Source organism: Rhinolophus hipposideros (genome assembly GCF_964194185.1).
Source record: "Rhinolophus hipposideros genome assembly, chromosome: 14".
Classification (NCBI taxonomy): Eukaryota; Metazoa; Chordata; class Mammalia; order Chiroptera; family Rhinolophidae; genus Rhinolophus; species Rhinolophus hipposideros.
In genome coordinates this window covers 26,071,822-26,095,336 of record NC_138060.1, presented here as the reverse complement: position 1 = coordinate 26,095,336, position 23,515 = coordinate 26,071,822, and the positions used below count along the sequence as shown (strand labels likewise).

Sequence of the window (23,515 nt, the reverse complement as noted above, 5' to 3'; positions counted from 1 at the left end):
ATGGACTGGCTTCCCTATGTCTTCCCTAGGTAGGTTGGAGTTGTACAGAATTCAGGGGCTCTCCTGGGGATCCTAGTCATTGAAAAACAAAGGAAACAGGCCTTAGTGGCAGGGACCCAAGGTATATGAATGTAGGATTCCCCTAGTCCCCAGCAACCACCTATGTGCTGCCTCTATGAATTTTAATACTCTAGCTACCTCATATAAGTGAAATCAGAATTTGTCTTTTGTGTCTGACTTATTTCACTTAGCATAATGTCCTCAAGGTTCCTCCATGGTATAGCATCTGTCAGAATTGCCTTCCTTTTGAAGGTTGAATAATATTCCATTGTATTTACATACCGTATTTGTTTATCCATTCATCCATCAATGGATACTTGGGTTGCTTCCACCTTTTGACTTGTAAATAATGCTGCTGTGATCATGGGCATACCTTGAATCCCTACTTTCAGTTCTTTTGGGTCTATACCCAGAAGTGAGGTTGCTGGATCAGATGGTAGTTCTATTTTTAACTTTTTGAGGAATTACCATATGTTTTCCATAACAGCTATACCATTTTACATTCCCACTGACTGCACAAGGGCTCCACTTTCTCCACATCTTTGCCAATACTTACTGTTTCTGGTTTTTCTGATAGCAACTATCCTAATAGGTGTGAGGTGGTTCCTCGCTGTGTGTTTTATTTGCATTACCTTAATGTTTAGTGATGTTGAGCATTTCATGTTTTCCTGTGGTTATTTGCAATTTGTATATCTTCTTTGGAAAAATATCAAAGACCTTTGCCCGTTTTTTAATCGGGTTGTTTGTTTGCTTGCTTGTTGATGCCACTAATTTTAAAACTGCCCTTCTCTTAGCCGTGTTTTTCCATTTGATAGCTAAGGAAGCTTTAGTTCAGAGGGTGAAGTGGTGATAATAGTATTGGTCACAAGCACGGTTTTTATCTCATCAGAGATAAAGATAAGCAAGTATTTGAATATGCACTTAGCATATACTAAGGGCAGTAAAAGCGTGATAGAGGCTGGGGAATATCAGGCTTACAGTTCCTACAGGGAGATGGATAAGTAAATAGACGATAATAATACAATGTGACAAGCACCATAACAAGGGAAGCATGCGATGCCAGTCAGTTATATTTAGGAAACTGAGTAGTTTAGGATAGCTGGAGCACTGACTATAAGGAATGACTAGACATGAGGCTGAAAAGGGAGAGTGCTTAGAGTTCTTAGTTGCAAACAATGGAATCCACTCAAGTTTATGTAAGCAGAAAATAAATTTGGAAAAGAATATTAGGTAGTTCCTATCTCCAAGAGGGCCAGAGAGTGGGGTTTGGAACCCACGGGACCATAAACAATGCCCAAACCACCCCACAGGACCTTTAGCAAAGACCCCATTGCTACCACCCTGCTGCTATGGTCACGGCTGCTCACTGGCTACAGTGACACAGACACCCAGACCTCCATCATGGCTGCCCCCACCAAAGCTGGTTTCCTCTGTTCTCATCTTTGTTTTAAAAATGGATTCTCTCTGGAGAGCTTGCTTCTTCACATAGCCCACTTCTAACAGAATCTCACATGGCTATCTGATGGACAGAGCCTGAGCTCCCCAGATGCACATTGGAAAAATGAGTTTTTCTGGCTTCTCTCTTCAGTAGGCAGGACTCATAAAGGAGGGAACTCCCCATCATAGAAAAGGGTTCAAAAGCAGTGGGCATGTTCACACCGAAACTTGTACAAGAATGTTCATAGCAGCTTTATTTGTAATAGCCCCAAGCTGGAAAGAGTGCAGATGTCCTTTAACAGGTGAATGGTTAAACTGTGGTCCCTCTATACCGTGGAGTATTACTCAGCAATAAAAGGAATGGACTATTGATATGTACAACAATTTGGTTGAATCTCCTGGGAATCATGCTGAGTGAAAGAAGCCAATCCCAAAAGATCGCAAACTGTGTTATTCCATTTATATAACATTTTGAAATGACAAAATTTTAGAAACGGAGAACAAAGTGTTGGTTGCCAGGGGTCAGAGATGGAGAGAGAGGGCATAGCAGGAGGGAGGTGAGTGTGATCATAGCAATGGATAACACGTTCTACGTCTTGACTGGAGGTGGATTCAGGGACCTACACACATGATAAAATGTTATAGAACTAAACACACACACATGCACATAAATGAGTACAAATAAAACTAGGAACTCTGAATAAGAGTGGTGGATTGTATCAATGACAATGTCCTGGTTATAATATTATACTATAGTTTTACAAGACGTTAGCATTGGAGGAAAGTGGGCAGAGGGTACATGGGGTCTCTCTGTATTATTTATTATAATGACATGTGAATGTACAATTATTATAAAAAATCAAGAAAAAGAGGCAGTGGGAAGCCAGAAAACACTAGGGATTTAGGACTTTATTTTAAGAGCTGTGGGGAACTATTGTGGGATTTTAAGCAGGAGTGACACATGTCTTCGTTTAGCACCTATTTTCTGTCCAATAGTAGGATAATGTTATCCTGGTTTAAGTTACAACTGTGACATTTTAATTTAAAATAAAATTTAAAAGATCTGTCTTTTTATTTTTAAACCTGATGTGGTTTCCCAGACTTTCCAGGAAGGCAATTTTTGGCCCAATATATGAGTTCTGGTTCTTCTTGCAGCAGAAATAATAAGGATTTGTTCTTTCATTCCTACCATATGCATTTATTAAGCATGTGCTATGGGTCAGGCACTGTGCCAGGCAGTAGATTCAGCCATGAATAAGATGGCCCTGCCTTTGAGAAACTGCATTGTCAGACCCTGGGGGGAAAAAAACAATGGTTCTAATAAGAAAAGGATCTATTTGGGTATCATGTAACTTGAAGACTGGAGACAAAGTTCGAGTTGGTGCAGTGCCTCGCAATGTCACCAATGTCCCAGGCTCCTACTATCTGTTTGCTCCACTATTCTTAGCACATCCTCAAGTTTACCCCATAGTTGCAAGGTGGACATTGCAGCTCATGTCATGTCACGTAAGGAGGAAGAAGGAAGAGCAGCAGGGGACCTGCACTGAATTGCTGAATTGGCAAGCTCCCCGAGTCCTCTTAGGGAACTCTCCTGGGAGCTGCACCCATCAGCTTCCGTTTGCATCTCATGGACCACTCCTAGCTGCAAGGGAGCTAGGAAATCGGGATTCTCTTGTTGGGACTAGGAGACAATGGATAATGATTGGTAACCAGACGTCTCAAACACAAGGCTCTTGTAATCTAGGTGTGGAGGCAAGCATGTAACTAGTTAGTGACCATACATCGTGGTAACTGCCTGTGTGTGTAATGAAGTATGGCATAAAGGCAGCAGAGCCACACATCCAGCCTTGATACAACCAGGGAAGCCTTCAGAGAGGAACAGACCTTTTGAAGAAATTACTCAATTCAGGGAACTGCACTGCATGTACCAAGGCGTAAAAGGGCCTCTCATGTTTAAAACAGAGTAAAGTCTAATGGTGTTGGAGCATAAGGTATTTGCAGGAGTATTAGAAGAGGCTCGAAAAGTAGGCTGAGACCAGAACAGGAGGAACCTTGAATGCTGTCCTACGTTTGGACTTGGTCCTATAAAGCAGTGGTTCTCAGACTTTCTCGCGTCAGGATCAACTGTGGCTCTTGTTAAAAGGCAGCTTGTGTCCCCCACCCCCTCAGAGTTTCTGATTAAGGATGTCTGATATGGGGCCTGAGAATTTGCATGTGCATTTCTAACAAGTCCCTGAGGATCAGGGGACCCCATTTAGAGAACCACAGGTATAAGGAATAGGACATAGGAGTTTTCAGGTAGGGGAATAATGTGATCAGTTTTTATTTCTTATTTTTTTAAGAAGAATCATCAATGGAATCAACCTGAGGACTGAGAGATTTCCTGCTGAGCATAAATCCCTCAGACACAGCAGCTGCCTCTGAGCACAGCCCTGACCGGTCTGCAGCTGCCCCCAGAGGCAGCTCACACTGCTCAGCGCAGATCCCGTAAAGAGCAAAGGGCTAAGTGTTGAGAGGATCTCTGTTCCAGCTTTGTCTCTGTGACCAACTGGTTGTATGAACTGGGACAAAAATATATTAACCAATCTGAATGTCATTTAGGACATCAGAAACAATAATTAATACCATTTATTGAATAGCTACACAATCATTTTGTTTCGTACAGCTATCCTAAAAGATGGGTATCATTTTTAAAATATTTTTTATTTTGCAATTACAGGTGATATTCAATATTATATTACTTTCAGGTGTACAGCATAGTGGCTAGACATTTATATAATTTATGAAGTAATCCCCCCAATAGGTCTAGTGTCCACCAGGCACCGTACATAGTCATTACAATATTATTAACTATATTCCCTAGGCTGTATTTCACAACCCCGTAACTATTTTGTAACTGCCAATTTGTACTTCTTAATCTCTTCACCTTTTTCACCCAGACCCCCACACTCTCACCCCCATCTGGCAACCATCAGTTCTCTGTATTTATGAGGCTGTTTTTGTTTTGTTTGTTCATATATTTCGTTTTTTAGATTCCACATGTAAGTGAGATCATATGGTATTTGTCTTTCTCTGTGTGACTTATTTCACTTAGCACAAGACCCTCAGGGTTCATCCATGTTGTTGCAAATGGTAAGATTTCATTCTTTTTTATGACCAAGTAACATTCTGTTGTATATACTCGTATGTACCACCAATTGTCTATCCATGGACCTTTAGGTTGCTTCTATATCTTGGCTATTGCTGCAATGTACATAGGGGTGCATATACTTTTGTGAATTAGTGTTTTGGATTTCTTAGGATAAATGTCCAGAAAGGGAATTGCTGCGTCATAATGTAGTTTTATTTTTAATTTTTTGAGGGACCTCCGTACTGTTTTCCATAGTGGCTGCACCAATTTGCAATCCCACCAGCAGTGCACGAAGGCCCCTTTTCTCCACATCCTTGCCAATACACTTCTTGTTTGAAAAAATATGGCACACTTCACAAATTTGTGTGTCATCCTTGTGCAGAGGCCATGCTAATCTCTGTATCATTCCAATTTTAGTATATGTACTGCTGAAGTGAGCACAAAGAAGGGTATTATTGTTCCCATTTACAGAACAATAATTGTTAAGTCGCAGAGAGATCAAATAACTTGCTCAAGATACCAAGATTATTCAAGGGTGAGGTTAGGATTCAAAACCAGGATTGTTTTTAACTATAAAGCTTACACCCCTAACTACTTTGTCATAATTTCTGAAATTGGAGTTTACAAATGCATTTTCAGGAATTTATGAGTTTTCTGTGAGAATTTTCAAAATTTAGTATTATTGATGTTAATTTAAAAAAAAAAAAAAATTGAGGGTGGCCGGATGGCTCAGTTGGTTAGAGCGCAAGCTCTGAACAACAAGGTTGCTGGTTCGATTCCTACATGGGCCAGTGAGCTGCGCCCTCCACAACTAGATTAAAGGACAACAACTTGGAGCTGATGGGCCCTGGAGAAACACACTGTTCCCCAATATTCCCCAATTAAAAAAAATCATTGAAACAAATATTTGGTATTCTGGATGACCCTTCTAGCTTCTTTCAGGCCTTGTATTTGCATTTGTACATATTTACAATGACATTGGAACTAAGTAGAAAAATTTTAATTGTCCCAGCCCAATGACAAAAGAACATCAGTAGTTTTCATTTGTGAATGATGTGCCCGTGCAAAGTAAAGAGAAAATGACCCCAAGACAAGCTGTGTGAATGGAATGTCCACTATGGTTTGAATGGAAAAAAGAGGTAGAAAAGTTCTGTCATTAAGTGGCCCATTATAGTTAAAAAACAAACATATGAACCCATATTAGTCAGTCCGTTCCATCTTCACATTACTAATAGCAATGTAGTTTCACGAAACAACACATCATCTGCCATAGTAAGTTAATGCTGTTAATTTCAACCTTACTGATTTTGTGGCATTGCTTGCAAATGTGTTTGTGTTTTATAGTTGCTTAAAAGCTACAAGCCTCTAAGGAGTTTATACTTAGTTTTATGGTATACTTATTTGAGTCACTTGAGAACAAAAATAATTTAAGTCAACTCTGGGAGTCCAGGGGAATTTTTGTTCATGAATGGGAGTCTGCAAATTACATAAGATTAACATAAAGTTCTGAGTTACAATCAGCAGACATGTTCCCTGGTTAATATAAGCAGAAATGGAGTTTATTGGATGGGTATTGGGTAGCTGAAGAACAGAGGGGAAGGGTAGAGAACCCGACTTAGGAAGTGGTCAGGAGCTAGAGAGGGTGGCCAAGGGCTGCCTCCAGAACTGCCTGGGGTGGGGGGGAAAGCTCTGACTCTCACAGCACTGGATTCAGCACTTCGGTCCAGGTACTGCCATTCCAGGATTCTTGCTGCTGCCACCACCAAGCCTGCAAATCATTCTCTGAAGAAGATTGAGGATAGGAACATTCAGTGCCTGAGCCTCGGTTGTTTGCCTATCTCCTGGCTGCTCGAAATGGGCCACGTGGCTTCTCTTGGCTCCTGTAGATTTAGTCAATGGAGAATTTCCCCCAAATAGGAATTGGATCTCTAGATGCTGGGGAGCCAAACCCCAGACAATGTCCCACTATACACATTCCCCCCAAAATAGAGAAAACGGGACCAATTCCAGAGATGTCAGCATTGAATAAGACGACCTCATGAGCATCATCCATAAAGTCCTGTTGACATGTTTATGGTTATTGACGAGCAGCATTTAATGAGGTCCCACTGTGATCAAGATCAGGGATAAAAGCCCCAGCTTCCGCTGCTATTATTTTTGTTTCATGGACCTCACTACAGTGGGCATCAGGAGAAAACCATGCAAGGTAATTTAATAGAGAAACCGTGTCTTCTTGAAAAAAAAATTTTTTTTCATTTAGACCAGATTCTTCTGATGTTTATGAAAACAAGCTAATAAAAGGCCTCTGGCTCCGTTTTTGGAGTTGAAATTCAGAAAACAGTTTTTATCGTAGCAGTATTTTTATGTTCCTATCCTCCTGGGCTAATCACACAACTGGTTTTGCTCCAAGCATGAAAGATGGGAAGCATTTGTCCAGGTCTCTGATGGCGCTTGCTAAAAATGCTTCCTTGTAGTGCTTCACATGTGGCTGTGACTAACTGTGAAGAAAACCTGCTGTAGGAGGAAAAATTGTGCATTCTGTGCTCCATGTTATGACACTGTTACCCTTTCTTATTTTGGTTGCAGTTCCTCCACTTTGAAGGTGTTTCACTTTGGGAACTGCATGGGAAGTTCTTGATTGTCCATTGCTTTCTCTGCAAAGATTTCTGCACCGAGAAATAGGTTTGTTTTTCTTCCTCCTTCTCCAGTTACGTGAAGGAGCTGGGGGGAAAAAACCTGTTTGGGCTACTACATGACCTGCCCACCTCCCACCTCTCTGACCATCCCCTACCACTCTTCCCTGTTCCCACTCCACTCCAGCCACACTGGTGTCCTGGCTGCTTTTGGAACGTGCCAGGTTCTCTTCTGCCTGTGAGCCTTTGTACTTGCCAGGCAGTCTTCCCCCATATAGATACACGATTTACTCTCTCCACTTCCTTCCAGTTTCTGCTCTAATAGTCCTTCTTATAGACGTCTTTCGGCTTCTAGTAATTCCAGCCCCCAACTTCATTCACCCTGCCCTGTTGTTCTCCAGGGAACCTGACACGCTGTATGTACTTCTTTGTTTGTTTATTATTTGTCTTCTCCTACTAGAATGCAATCTTCATGAGGCAGAGACTGTCTTCTTCCCTGCTAATCATACTTACCCAGCACATAGTAGACACTCAATACACTAGGTGTTGAATGAGTGAATGCATGTAATAGTAATAGCTATCATTTCATGAATAAAGAATTACAAACATTATCTCGAATAAAAGAGTGAAGTTATGCTGAAGTTCAAGCGCAGCGAGGGGCTCACTATATAAGGAGGTGTTAGGATCAGAATCCACTGGTTAAAGGGAAAATGCAACATTTAAGTCTTCAGTCCTGACCCCTCCTCTGTAGTCCTAGCTCATATACCCAACTGCCTTTTCAATATTTCCTTTTGGATGTCTCATAGGCAACTTGTACTATAGATATCCAAAAATGGAACTCTTGACTACCCCTGTTCCCAGTATAAATCTACTCCTCCCCCAGCTTCCCATTTCAGTTAATGACAACCGTCTGCTTTTGCTCAGGCCAAAAGCCAAGGAATCATCCTAAGTGTCTCACTTTCCTTCAGCCCCTACGTGTAATCCACCAGAAAGTTTGCCAGTTCTATCGGCTGACCTTAAAGATCTGTCTCCCTTTCCATAGTGTAGAACTGTTGATGGGAAGTGGCTGCCCACTCAGGGGCTACATTTCCTAGCTCCCCATCACCCAGGTGAAGCCATGTGACTAGTTCTCATCAACAGGACATAAGTGAATGTGCCACACTCAGGACCAAGTGCCTAAGAAGCATGTATGCCTTCTCCATGCTCTCCTCCATCTATTTGCTAGAAAAAGAGGATCCTGCAAAGGATTCCGGGGCCCCAGGGGTTGACAGAGTCACAAAATGAAGGATTCTGGGTCCCTGAGTTACCACTTGAAGGAGAGCCACTTGCTCTTCTAGTATACCTCTTTGGAGTTTATGTGAAAACCACCAAGTTTTGGGGGTTATCTGTTATAGAATCTGGCATTACCTTAACAAGTACATCTATCTCCAAAATATATTTCAAATTGTCCACTTGTTTTCATTAATCTCTTATTCTATTTTGAACCACTGTCCTCTCTTACCTGAAAGATTGTAGAAGTCTTTTAATTTATCTCTTCCCTTTGATTTCCCTGCCTACCTACTATTGATGGAATGTCTGTGTCCTCCCTCCACAAATTCATATGTTGAAACCTAATCCCCAGTGTGATTGTATTTGGAAGGGGAGCCTTTGGGAAGTGGTTAGGTCATGAGAGTAGAACCCTTATTAATGGGTTAGTGCTCTTATAAGAGGCCCCAGAGAGGTACCGTACCATTTCTACCATGTGACAATCTAAGCACCAAAAAGCCAGTCTTCACCAGACACCAAGTAGGCTGAGTGCCTTGACCTTGGACTTCCCAGCCTGTAGAACCATGAGAAATAAATGTTTGTTGTTTAAACCACCCAGTCTATGGTATTTTTGTTATAGCAACCCCAAAAGGACTCAAACATCTTCCATAGTCTATTCTCTACATGAGCATCAGAAAAATCTCTTAGGAATGTAAATCTTGTCACTCCTTTCCCTAAATTCCCTCAAATGGCTTCATGTTACATGTAGAATAAAGTCTGAATTCCTTACTATAGCCTGTCTACTTCCCCATCTTTATTTCAAACCTCTTTCCCCCTCACATACTATGGTCCAGCCAGCCTGACTTTCGCTCAGTTCTTCAATCATGGCAGATGTGCTCCTGTCTCTGTCATAGGGCTTCTTCACAGCCTGTTTGATCTGGTGCTGTTGGCCTTGACACCCACAATGAGCACAGTGTATTGTCTTCCATCTTCTTCATGGCTGACTCGGAAGTTAGGGGGCTGTGATGATGGCGTAGTAGTCAAGCTTGTTTCTCCTGCGGGCGCTCTTCTGAGGATACTTGGGCTGCCTTCGGTGCCTCAGTCTCTTAGGCCTTTGGAAGGTGCGTGATGTGCGGATCTTCTGTTTTGTGTGTGGCTGTGGATACCTTTCTTTGTCTTCAATGCCTTTGCTTTGGCTTCGGCTCTGGCAGGGGCAGGGGCTTTCTTCTTTGCTTTCTGTGCCATCTGTGTGAAAAACCACACACCTCCTTTTTTAAATATACAAGCGAATATGAATTCATCAGTCTAAGCAAGTTTGACTTGGATTTTAAAGCTGTCTTAAGTAATCAGCTGTAAACTCAATTGGGTGGATGATGAAGTGGAAAAAATAGTGATTAATGTAAATATTTTTTTTAAGTACTTAAAAAATTTTAAAACCCTGAAATTTTACAAAATTCAGTTAGGGCTTTTTCTTTTTTTTTCTTTCAGTTTTATCGAGCTATAATTGACATACAGCACTGTATAAACTTTAGGTATACAGCACAATGATTGGACTTACATATATTGTGAAATGATTACCACAATAAATTTCATCAACATCCATCATCTCATGGATGTTAATGAGATACAAAAAGAAAAAGAAAACAATTTTTTTTCCTTGTGATGAGAACTCTTAGGATTTCGTCTCATAACAACTTACAACTATACTACAAAAGTGTTAACTATAATCATTAAGTGATATATTACATCTCTAGTACTCATTTATTTTATAACTGGAAGTTTGTACCTTTTGGCCATCTTCACCCAATTCCCCCTCCTCTCACCATTCCCTTCTTTGGTAACCACAAATCTGATCTCTTTTTCTAAGAGTTTGGCTTCTTTTTTCTTTTTTAGATTCTGCATATAAGTGAGATCATACAATATTTGTCTTTCTGTGTCTACATATGTCTTCTAAACACATTTCTAAGTAGGAATCATCCCCATTGTATAGGTGAGAAAACTGAAGTTTGATCAGTGTCCAAGATTGTACCCAGTGTAATAAAGCCAGAAAATGGTGGAACCAAGGTTTGAACTCTGGTCTGTCTGATGCCGAAGTCTTAGCAATTCTCATCTGCCACGGGCTTCTCCGTCCTTTGACAATGTCCAAAATGATGTTGGAACCCCAGGAAATTCCAATTCCACATGCCAGTCTATAGGGGATAGGAAACCAGGAGGAGATATTTCCCTTCAGAATTGAAGTGTAGGTCTATAAGAGTAGATTCAGTGATTTATTTAGAGATTATCAAAGGGGTCGTTCCCGGATAAACTTAGTGTATTTTTAAGATTGTTGAATGAGTAGTTAGGCCAGCAGATTTAAATCTTGGTTTTGCACTACTCAAGTAGTTGCACTAGGGCAAATGTACTACCCCCTCTGAGTCTCAGCTTTCTCATCTGTAGAATGGAGTCATTTGTCTTCCTCACAGGATGCTTTAAGTGAGAATGCCCAGCACAGTGTCTGCCTGTAGTTGGCATTCAGTAATGTTGATCTCCTTCCTTCCTTGTTTACTTTCTTCCTGCCTATATATAGCACATGCTCGTGAGAGCTGAATGCAAAAGAAGAAATTGGAGCCAAGAGAGGCATGACAACTTAGGTTTGAAGAATTTCTCTCTGAGGTAGTGGTGTCCTTTGAGATGAATCCACATTCAGAAGCGAAACACACACTCATTTTGCTAAGTTCCCTAACTCAAACCATTCAGTCTGAGAGGTAGGTAGCGAGTTAACTGTAGCTGAACACTCGCTAGCCTTGAATCCAGCATCTGCAACATTCTTTTCTGTGGAAAATTGCTCTTATTATCTCCAGCCCCCAGCACACTGAAATTTGTCTCTAAGAAAGACAGCAAAAATATATTGCCAAGCTGAATTGTTCTTATAGTATTTGAAGGAAAATTCCTTGTGTGAGGACAAATCCAATCTTTGAATCAGTGTTAGGTATCACTCAGAGATCCGAGGTCTGAGTCATTGTTCTGGCCATAAATCTGGTCTTGCTTAAGGGGACTCATTCAGAACCATGCTGTGAAAAGAGCTGATGTTCAGAAAAATGCTCACCACTGACTTTTTGACAAGTTTCTAATGGTACCTCTTCGAACCTTGGAACATCGCCCTCAAGCACAGTTCATCGAATTCCACAAGCAGCTGGAGGCTTAGGTTACTACCACTCACAATGGCCTCGTCACTGGACTCTATCCAGTTGGGTGAAGGGGAAAATCCATGTTGGGTCACAGTGGAGGTGAGGCTCATTTTCTGGGCTCTGAGATGGTTGCAAGGAAATGAAGGGAATTGACTGAGTGCCTTGCACTGTTAAGATGCTTTCGTACACATCTGTCTAGAAATTTTGCTAATGTTTTAACCATTCATAGTTCTATTATTTACCACGTTCCGATCCGGTGACCATATCTTTGAAATCTGAGCAGCAGAGGACTTGGCAAGCCAGTTCTGGATTTGAATTCTGACCACCCGCACAAGAATGATAGTTCAATAAGGGCAGTGTTTGTTCATTGCTCTATCCCCAGTGCCTACAAGTAGAACAGGACCTTGCACAGAGTAGGGCCTCAATACTTATTTGTTAAGTTGAATTACTAACGGAGCTTCTTACTTAGCCTCTTTAAATCTTCTATTTCCTCAATGGTAGAAGTAGGAAAAATAAAACGTACATCACAGGATTTTTAAATTATACCTTTTATTTTGAGAGACTTGTAGATTCACATGCAATTTTAAGAAGTAATACAGAGAGATCCCTTGTATCCTTTTCCCCAGTGGTAACATCTTGCAAAACTAAGTACAATAGTAAAACCAGGATATTGACATCTATCAATTCATTAATCTTATAGGATTTCCCTTCTATGATTTTTATGTGGATTAAATGCAATTATATAAGCATAATGCTTAGCACAATACATGCATGTTGTAAACATGTAGTAATGGTAGCTAATGTCCTTTCAGGAAGCAACATGGTATAGACTATGCTTTTCAAAGTGTAATGTGAGTATGAATCATCTGGGGAGTTTGCTGAAATGCAGATTCTGATGTGGTAGGTCTGGGGGGGGGGGGCCCGAGAGTCTGTATTACTAGCAAGCTCCCAGGGGATGGCTAATGTGAAGTGACAGGCTAAGCATATGGCTCCAGAATCAGACTGCCAGAGTTTAATTCTAATTGCACCCTTATTGCCTTTAAAACTTTGGACAAGTTATATAATGCCACTATGCTTCAGTTTCTTCATTTGCTTAATGGGAAATTTACAGCCCCTTCCTCATAGGGCTCTTGTAATGCTTAAATTAAATTATTGTCTTAAAGCACTTAGAACAGTGCTGGGACCATTGTACGTATCAAATGTTAGGTATCATTATTATTTTAGAGCATTTCTCTTTTTCTTTCTTATTTTTTAATTTTTAAATTGTAGTTGACATTTATAGTATTTTATATTAGTCTCAGGTGCACAGAGTAGTGGTTAGACATTTATATAATTCATGAAGTGATCCCCCCGATAAGTCGAGTACCCATCTGGATTTTAGATCATTTCTTTTTCTGTATTCTCTCATTAAAATAAGACCATTTGAGTTTTTCCACTGGTTATGTTGGGCCCAGAAGAGTAGAAATTCACCTATTCTCACTCTACGAGAAAAGATAGAAGTTATTGCTAGAAGGGAGTTTTAGAGCTCTTCTAGATTAAAAAAAAAAAGAGGGAAATCACTGTTTTATCAGATCCTACTCCTTTCCCGTAGCAGACATTACTAAGTGATCTTGGCCCTTTTTTTTTTTTTCTAACTTAACCTCACCTATGGCTTCAGAGTCTTTCCCCTCCCCCCTTCTTTCGCCTCCCCCCACTCCGGTTCAAGCCATTATTTCTCAGTCTAGTTGTGGAGGACACAGCTCCCTGGCCCAGGCTGGTGTTATGAGCCTTGCGCTCCCCCCGGCTGAGGCAGTCGGTCGCCAGTCGGTCGTTGGTTTGCTGTTCACAGCAGCTCAAGGCAGCTCTCCCCGGCTGCTGGCCGCTCCCGCTGGCTGCCAGCCACTCATGGCAGCACACCGTAGCCCACGGCAGCACACAGCAGCAGCCCACGCCGACCTTTGACTACTCCCGGCAGCCCAGCTCCACGGAGAGCCGTTGTTCACCATCTTAGCTGTAGAGGGTGCAGCTCCCTGGCCCATGTGGGCATCCAACCAGCGACCCCCGCATTAGGAGCACGGTGCTCCAACCACCTGAGCCATCGGCCCAGCCCCAGAGTCCTTCTGAAGACAGGCTCCAGGCAGAGTTGGTGCTCAAGATGAAACCTGTTTGCTAAACCTGATCTGGTCTAAGCTCCTCACAGACGTGGAGACTTAGACCCAGAAGTGTAAAATGACTTCCCTGGGTTCATGCTATCTCCTGGAGACTGAGTCTGAACTACATCTTCTGCCTTCTTTGTGGAACAAGTTGGAGGGAAGGGAAGAAAGGAAGACCAGGAGATTCATGTGAGCACATCATAAGCGAAGGGGGACATGGAGTAGAAAAAGACATTCTTCATTGACAGGTTAGTGCATTGAGAACAGTAAGAGTCTATGCACACTACCAGCATTTCAGATTGGCAGCCATTGATGTTTCCCTTATTCACCCCTTGGTAGGACATGGAAAGACAAATTGAAAAATAAACTACTTATTGGAAACTTGGTGTGGAATTTTTTTTAACAATACTAATTGGGGATCCTTAAAAAATCATAAGGACCAATTGAAAAGGCAAACATCTTATTCTTACATAACTGAATTCCTTAGAGCCTTTCAATCTTTCAATGTGTTGCACTGGTCACGTCAGTCTTGGTCCTGGTCCCCCCTTCGCCCCCCAGGCTATGTTATATACCCTGTAATTCTACCTCTCCCCATGTCTTTTCATTTCTTATCACTGGACCATGCCTGACTTCACGGAGTGTCATGGACACACGACTTCAAGGTAGATCAGATTGCAGCCATTTCTATGGATTAGTCAAAAGAGAAGAATCAGATTCTCTCTTCGAGCAATTTGAATTATGAAGGCATGAAAGGAGTCAGTTACCAGTGGGAGCAAAAGCCAAAAGGGGTAGTAGGGAGTAATAAGCGAGCCAAAGTGAGGAAGAAGCTCCTTGGAGGAGAGATGAGAAAGAATTAAATGGGGAGGACGCACAGAGAAACAGAGAAGGAGTCTGGCCAATGACTGTGTGGCCCAGGCAGGAGGCAGAATCATGGTCCATAGAGCATCCTCTTGTCCTTTGCACTTTCTTTTCCTTTTAACTTTTTAATGTTTTGATATGAAAAATTTGAAACAATGTGCAAGTGTAGACAGAACAGCATAACAATCCTTCTTGCTCCCGTCACTTGGCTTCAACCATGATCGACTCAGGGCCGACTTTGTTTCTCCTTCTGGATTACTTTTATTTTTTATTTTATTTTTAAAAAGATTTTATTGGGGAAAGGGAACAGGACTTTATTGGGGAACAGTGTGTACTTCCAGGACTTTTTTCCAAGTCAAGTGGTTGTCCTTTCAGTCTTAGTTGTGGAGGGCGCAGCTCAGCTGCAGGTCCAGTTGCCTGTTACTAGTTGCAGCGGGCGCAGCCCACCATCCCTTGCGGGAGTTGAACCGGCAACCTCGTGGTTGAGAGCCCACTGGCCCATGTGGGAATTGAACCGGCAGCCTTTGGAGTTAGGAGCATGGACCTCTAACTGCCTGAGCTACCGGGCCAGCCTACTTTTATTTTTTTTTTTTATATAAACTTTGGGGTGGCCGGATGGCTCAGTTGGTTAGAGTGTGAGCTCTGAGCAACAGGGTTGCTGGTTGATTCCCACATGGGCTACTGAGCTGCGCCCTCTGCAACTAGAGTGAAAACGATGACTGTACTTGGAGCTGAGCTGCACCCTCCACAACTAAGATTGAAAGGACAACAACTTGACTTGCAGCTAATGGGTCCTGGGAAAAACACACTGCTCCCCAATAAAGTCCTGGAAATTCACACTGTTCCCCAATAAAGTCCTGTTCCCCTTCCCCAATTAGAAAAACAAAACAAAAACAAAAACAAAAAAACTTTTGGTACATCTACAAAATCTTGGTTTGAAATGCATACTCGTCACTGGTCCATGTACAGCTTGCCTTTACATTTTAAATTAACTACTTAAGAAATTTTTTCTTGTTGTTTTTGCTTGTAGAAATTTGCCCATTTTCCCCTTTAGCTTCTTATATTTTTTTACTGTGGTAAAATATAATAGCAAAATTTACTATTTTAACCATTTTTAAATGTGTAGTTCAGTGGCACTCACATTGTTGTGCAAATATCACTTAAGTGGTATTTTTAATAGTGAATCCTGGAACCCAATCACTCAAAAACTAAGACCTTGACAATAACTTACATCTAACCAAATGGTTCTGTCCCATCCATCCCATGTAGTCCCCTTATATAGGTACCCCTTATTCTGAATGCTTGAATCATCATTCCCTTCCTTTTTATATAGCTTTATTGCAGGTATATGTACTCCTACAATCATTTTTCAGTTTATTTTTAACATTACCAATAGGATATTATGCTGTATGTAATCTTTTGGAACTTACTTTTTTCACATACTATTGTCAAGATTCATCCCTATTGTTGCAGGTCACCACCACTGTACGTCTTTTGTTTAGGCTGCTACGTCTTTTGTTTAGGCTGCTAATATTCCATTGTGTGAATATTCTATGTATCAGACACATTCCTGTTCCAGTTCACATCTTGACAGCACACCCCATTTTTCTTATGTTAATTTGAGTCTCTCTCTTCTGCACAACTAAAACAGCCAGACTAAAACAGTCATGCTTACATGTTGCCAGAGCAAAGTCGCACTAATGCTGAGGTAAGGGAAGCAGTGAGATGAATCCTTGGAAAGGTCGAAGACTGGTCACAGCCATGAGAAAAGGGCTTCTGTCCCCAAGATTTATCTGTAGAGTAAGGTTCACGCTAAGCTGTGATGGAAATTAAAGAGGAAGCTTTAGGACCTCCACACTGACCCCAAAATGTAAATCATTTAGCAGCATACAGATGGCAGAGTTGTCATAAAGATCAAATGAGATAATGATATGTGGGAACCCTTTGTAACCCCTAGAGCCTCTTTATAAAAGTGCAATAGTGTTGTTGCTATCATTATTCATTTGCATTACTTGTTCCAAATCATGTTCCTATTCCTCCATGATTAAGGTGAGTGCCTACTTATAAGTTGCCCCAGAAGGACTGGATTTAACGCAGGAAGAAAGAAGGCAGGAGATGTGAATATTCATTGAACATTCAGCCCAGTCACTTAGTCCCTGCAACGGCTCTTCAAGGTAAGAATTATTATCTCTGCTTTACAGATGAGAAAACTGGGCTTGATAACATGCCCAAAGTCCTATAACGAATTGGAGGTGGAGTTTGGATTCAAATCCAGGTCTGTCTGAATCCAAAACCCTTTTTCTATCTTGCCACACTTCCTGAAATCTGCCCAAGCAGTCTTCACTCTTTTCTCATTCCTTGTACTAATATGGCTAGGTGAAAACCTCCTGTTTATGATCTTTCCCAGTATTTTTACCCAAGTCTGAGACTATTGATGAACCAACATGGAGTCTAAGTAAAAATATATTTGTATTATAGAAGTGTACACGTGGGCCTGCCTGGTGGCTCAGGTGGTTAGAGCTCCATGCTCCTAACTCCAAAGACTGCCGGTTCGATTCCCACATGGGCCAGTGGGCTCTCAACCACGAGGTTGCCAGTTCAATTCCCCACAAGGGATGGTGGGCTGCACCCCCTGCAACTAGCAACGGCAACTGGACCTGGAGCTGAGCTGCGCCCTCCACAACTAAGATTGAAAGGACAACCACTTGACTTGGAAAAACATCCTGGAAGTACACACTGTTCCCCAATAAAGTCCTGTTCCCCTTCCCCAATAAAAATCTTTTTTTTTAAAAAAAGAAATGTACACTTGGAACCTATGTAATTTAACTAACCAAAGTCACCCCAACAAATTTAATAAAAAAAATATCTTCGAGAAGACGGGGAGCCTTCCCAACTTTAATCTGTGAATTTTAATCTAGGAACCAAGAAACCAGGGGCAGTTATGCTTGGGTTAACTTGTCACCTGGGTTGCCCATCTATAGTGGCCCTGTGTGGATTGGAGGAGAGTTAATTTCACAAGGGGCCATGTCGTGCGGGGTGTCAGGTGGGGTCTCTGGTCGTGCTCCCCACATAAGAACGCAGGACACGATGAGGCCAAAAAGGAATACCCACTGAGCCGTAGTAGGGGAATCATATCATTATATTCTCACCGGTGGCATCAGCCTCTCTGCAATCTGCTCTTGCTAGCCCCCATTTTCCTTCTGCTAGCGTAGCCACAGCAGTTATATTAGTGGCCAATAGCTTACGGGTTACAGCTGACGGCCAACTAGCCACAGCTGCTGGCCATCTGATCACAGTTGATGGCCATTTACTACCTGAGCCAGTACCTTTCTATGTGAGGCAGAGAGCCTGGAAACTGCTTTCTGGGGCTTTGTCCCACAGGCCACCAGACAGACGCAGGCTCTGGTTCAGACCACGCCTCTACCTGTTTTAGGTAAACCATCTAATCTCGCTGTAAAATGGAGCTATGAATACCTACCTGTCCTGCTACCCAAGAGGGGCTAAAATCAAATGAGTTAATATGCTGTGACTTTATAAGATTGGATGAGGTAATAGATGGGAAAACAGTTTGAAGACTGCGAAGAATTTCCCCCCAGCATTAATGTAAGCTGATATTTATTTTTATGGTTATCATTCCCTCTCAGCAGAGACCTCTCCCAGGGAAAGCCCTACAGTACGAGCTCCTCATAATGACCGATGTTTGAGAACAGCCAGGAGGCGAGCAACATGAAGCCATTTAAAGCAAACCAGAGGAAGTCCAGTTTCTGACTATTTATTTTATGAAGTTAGTGGCTGGATATGTTAAGCAAATGTTTTCTTAATTGTGGCAGTATGAGAAAACAATGGGGCAAGAGCTGCCGGGGACGGGGAGTATCAGGCCTCCACCCCACCCCACCCCCCACCACTAAATCTCCAGAGAATGACAGGAAAAAATTAAAGACAGGCCTTTTCTTCTCGTGGTCACATGTCTACGCTGCAGTTGTAATAAGAACCTGCACCAATTAGAAATGTTTCACCTCCTCCCCTCGGCCCCTCCCCGGCACATTTCAGAGCAGATTGGGTTGTGGACTCCAGGAGTTTGCCAAACACAGCAAACACTGGTGTGTGAGCGGTTGGAGGGGACGCTATCCACTCCGCTCTCAGTCTCTTCCTCCTCTGCTCCCTCCCTTCCACACTGTTTTGATTTCCTCCTCTGGACGAGGGAGGGGGAGGAAAGACGCTTCCGAGCCTGGTGTGTGTGTGTCTCCTGGTGGAGTGTAAAATCCTGTAATGGGAATAAACCGAGCCGCGCCTGAGTGTCCTGGACTGCAGCTGCCGTTCTGATCTCAGTGGTACCTGAGCACACACCTTCCCAAGCCAGTGCGACCTGTACCCTCAGGTACGTGTGGCTGCCGGCCTGTCTGGCCAACGTGGCTGGGGGGGTGTGTGGGTAACGAGAGGGTGCGGTGGGGTCCCAGGTAGGCGACCCGTGGCGCACGGAGCCCCGGGAGGCGAGAGGCGCCGCGTGCGCCGCTGTCCCGCGGGTGACCAGCTGTGAACGCCGCGCCCTAGGTGACCGAGGGCTTGTACGCTCTTCCGGGGGCTGCTCGCCCGGCAGGTCTGCGCGGGAGGCCGGGGCCGTGCGGGCCAGAAGCCGAGAGTAGCTGAAGTGCCGCAGGTCTGGCTCGAAGGCGCTGGCACCGGCGGGCTGTGGAGGTTAAGGGGCGGCTAGTCCAGTGGGTACAGAGTGTGGCCCGACCGTGGACGTCGGTGTCACGTGTGCTGTGTCCACTGGGTGCGAGAGCCAGTTGTGTGCGTGTGGGGAACGTGCCCGGTCCCCGAAAGCAGGGACCTGGGAGCGCACGAAAGGTTCGTTTGGATTTGTGCATGTGCACCCAAGGTGTGGTCCCACCGGCCGGGCCTTGAGGGCGTGATGTGTGGGATACGCTGGCTCCACGCGCCCTCTGGGACTGGCGCCCCCTCCCGGGGGCCCTTCGCGGCCGTTCGCAGCCCGAGCGCGTCCGCACCGGTGGGGTAGGTGCGGCGGGCGGGAAGGGGAAACGAGCCTCTCGCCGCGCGCCTGGCCCCGCCCCCCCGCCCGCCGGCGCACCTGGGCTGGGCCCCACCTGCTCTGTGGGCGGGGCCTGTGTGGGGGCGGGGCCTGTGTGGGGCGGGGCCTGGCGGGCCTGGCGGAGGCCGGCGGAGCCCGGCGGAGCACAGGACAGAGCGGGCGGCCCCTCATTCCAGGGATTCCTCGGGCTCCCGCGCTCGCGTCCGCGGGTGCGTGTGGGTGTGAGCAGGGGGGAGGCGGTGCAGGAGCGCGGGCGCGAGCCCGCCTGTGCCTCGGCGCGCCCCCGCAGTGCGCTCCGCGCGCTCCGCGGCCCCGCCTCTGCCGCTGCCCCCAGGGGCTCGGCTGGTCCCCGGCCGGCGCGTCCAGAGCCGCCCCGCGGTGAGTGCGAGCGAGCCCGGCCGGCGGGCGGCGGGACCCGGGCCAGGCGAGGGCTGGCGTGGCGGGAGCTCAGGTGTGGGCTGATGGGGAGCGGGACCCAGGGCGTCCTCCTGCGGGGACCAGGCGGCCGGAGGATCCCGGTGGGAACCGAAGCGCCTGGGCTCCCCAGGGGGAGGTCCAGCTCCCGTAGGGGTCCCGAGTGAAAGGCGTCCTGGGGGTCGGGGGCGCGGGGCCCGGGAGGGGGCCCGGTGCCCAGCATCCCCTTTGGTCCTGGCGATGCGCAGGAGGGCTGTGGTGCGGGACTGCGGGACGGCTGCGGGTGGGCAGCCGGGACGGGTCTCGTTCCCCTCCGTATACTTCCTGCCCACTCCCCCAAACAAAACGGCACACGCTTCCTGCACCGAGTGCAGGCCTCGCCGAAAAGCAGAGGTCTCTCCTTTTTTGTTTTGCTTCAAGTCTCCTTAGATTCATTACACTGAGACATTGAAATGTCTTTGGTTAGGATGACAGTACTTGCTAGGGCTATTAACTTAGTTTTATGCGCTTTACTGGCATGTGTTCGTCTGTTTAAACTAGATGATTAAAAAATCGGTTTCACTTTGATCATGGGTGCTGTAGGTTTGCTCGTGGTGTTTCCTTCTCTGTGGTTAATAAGAACCAGCAGCCTGGGGGGTGGGGGTGAACGCTGCTCTTCTAGTTTTTATCAGCAGCTGGTTGCCCCCTTAGTTTGAAAGGTACTCTGGCCGGGTTTGTAGAGTTTGAATATCTTTTTCCAAACCCAAACCTACCTTGACGAAAAATGAATATTCTCATTTGTTTCCTCTGAACAATCAAAGACACGTTAGATGTTAATTTTCCTATTCGTAAAGGTCAGTTTTGCATAGCATTTTAGCATACCGAACTTTAACTCTTTGCTCTAGTCTCTGAGTCTACAGACTTGTAACGTTCATTGTTTCCTGCTTGCAGCTAATGAAGTCTGCGCATGACTGTGAGGGGAGTAGCGTGGGTAGTTTAAAGGAGAGATTTGGGGTCGACGCCTGAGGGCTGGATTTATCATCTCTAAATCTCAGTGCTCTAATTTTAAATAATGGGTTTAGAAATACTTTCCTAGGAAGTTTGTTGTCTCGTAATCAAGACACAGTTTTTTGTGTGTTTTTTTCTGTGCGTTTCCTGTTGCGTCTGGCTGAAAAGTCTTCTCCCCCCATGGTAAAATGGTGTAAACCCCTCAATTTGTTGTCTCACTTTGGCAAAATTTTAATCCCACACTGGTTTCTCCTGCCACTGTTTTTTCACACTTCTGGGCAGTCTGCCTTTGCTTTCCATTTGGAAGGGAATGCAAACTAATTTTTCTGTTGACCAAAACACAATACAATTAAGAAAATAATTTGCTATAAATAACCACGGACTACATTCCAAAACTCTGTGTGTATTGTAGTAAAAACAGCTCTGGCTTATTTCTGGAGACTTGAGTTCAGGTCCTGTCTCTGTCACCGAGTAAGTTTGTGACCAGAAAAATTATTTCTACTTAACCTTTGTGTTTTATTTTCCTGTGTAGGGGGATGACAATATCTGTTTCAATATATCACAGAGTTTCAGAAATTACAGGGAATAATGTGTACTTTAAAAAGTATTCTATGTTATGTTATTTATGTCTTTGAAGATTTGAGAGAGTTTCACAAACAGTCGATACCACTCCCCTCAACTGATTTAGAACGATACCTTAAGACTCTAACACTTCTTATAGACTTGATTATTATGAAACTAAAACTTTCACTTTCAAAAGTTCTGTAATGGGAAATTTTTTTTAACTCCTTATGAAGTCAGCCTTGTTACCAACCTCTCTGGTGGTTGCCAAAACAAATCCAAAAGATTTTTACTTTGTGTCCCTTCCAGGTATCTCTAGGATAATTTTGATGTCATAAAATAATAAGTAAAATAACCATAATAAATGTTTTACAACTTTCAATATATTTAATAAAATAGACTTGTAAGTTCAGGAGGCAAAAATAAAATACATTGGAAAATTCTAATGTAACTAAAATTTTGACACTGTGGTGTTGTCTGTTTTTGGCCTGTGTTAGATAAGCTGTTGCTATGAGAACCTGGCAAAAGAGAATTATTTTTTTGTAATAAGTTTTTGCAAGATATGTGAACTGAGGCTTATTTGTGACTTTTTTTTAAATTTATTTTTGTTTTTTATTTTTTTAGAGAGCCTATCTAAAGTTGATGAATCGGTATGTGGGAGCTTAATCGAAGAGAGAAGTGAGTGCTGCTAATCAATCTGTAGCCATGTAGGATCTGTTCCACGTTAAAATCATCAACAACAACTTAGAAATTGAACTGCCAAATCTTGATAGTATAAACCGCCAACGTAGTAAGGGAAGGCGTGTATGTGGGAGGTGCTGACCCCAGAAAAATGCTTTCTACCTGGGATACAGTATAATAGCTAGTTTGCAAAGAAAGAAAACTTTGTACTTTGTATCTCCTGCCTCACGTGTGATAAATAGACACAGTTGATCTCATTATTCTTATTCATGTATTTCGTATTTGTAAACTTGTGTACAATTTCTTTGTGATCTCGAAATCAGTATTTGTGTCACTTTTGCAGTCATTCATGCACATGCAGAGTGGCGAAAAATTTGAGTCTGAAGTGCATGTTCCCAGCTGAGGTCAAACAAGGCAGTCAGTGCTTTGCTTTCTTGTTTAAGGTCTGCTACTATAAACAGGTGTGCTTTTGCGGTCCATTTAGTGCCATGTTTTTCTCATCTGAGGGCTTTTTGTTGGTGGTTTTGCTGTGTAAAATAGCCCCCCAAGCATAATACTGAAGTGTTGTCAAGTATTCCTAAGAGCAAGGACGCTGTGATGTGCCTTACGGAAAAACTGTGTGCGTTAGATAAACTTTGTTTAGGCAGGAGTTACAGTGCTGTTGGCAGGAGTTTAATGTTAGTGAATCAACAGCAGATATTAAAGAGGGTGTCTTTAAACAGAAAGACTCTTGAAACAAGGTTATGTATCGATCAGTTGACAAAAACCTTGCAAACAAAGGCTCGCAGGAACCTAACCATATCTTTCCTCTAGGAGTAATGGTTCAGTCTTCGCTGTTTGCCAAGACTACAGAACCTCACTACTGTGAGTAACGAGAATTGATTGATGTTGATAACTAGAGTGCTTCCTAATGATACTAGGTGTCATGCGTTCGAAGACTATCTAGGTTGTTAATAGGCTGAGAGTTGAGATTTTGGAACAGTGGAGAGTTAGACCTGGGATATTATGGGAAGTTTGCCAAGTTGGACCACGATGCAAATTTATGTCTCTCATTCTTGGGGATAATAAGTCCCTGAGAGAATGTGGCATCTCAGTACTTGTGAATGGTTAATTTCAATATCCAAATAAAATAAATGGCAAGAACAAGCATATTTGTAGTA

General features: G+C 43.6%; 1 protein-coding gene across 4 annotated transcripts in view; it reads left to right on the top strand.

Moving 5' to 3' along the window:
* Positions 1-18,710: 18,710 nt before the first annotated feature.
* VGLL4 (vestigial like family member 4) overlaps positions 18,711-23,515 on the top strand; it is a 141,038-nt gene continuing 136,233 nt past the window's right edge. The window contains exons 1-2 of one of the 4 annotated variants that reach the window (XM_081072647.1): positions 20,076-20,090; positions 22,299-22,352. In XM_081072647.1, the coding sequence (XP_080928773.1) occupies positions 22,327-22,352 (26 nt within the window). In that variant the 5' untranslated portion in view covers positions 20,076-20,090; positions 22,299-22,326. Of the gene's footprint in view, positions 19,041-19,835; positions 20,091-22,298; positions 22,353-23,515 lie in introns of those variants that run through there. The other 3 variants (XM_081072650.1, XM_081072651.1, XM_081072649.1) reach the window with 3 other exon arrangements.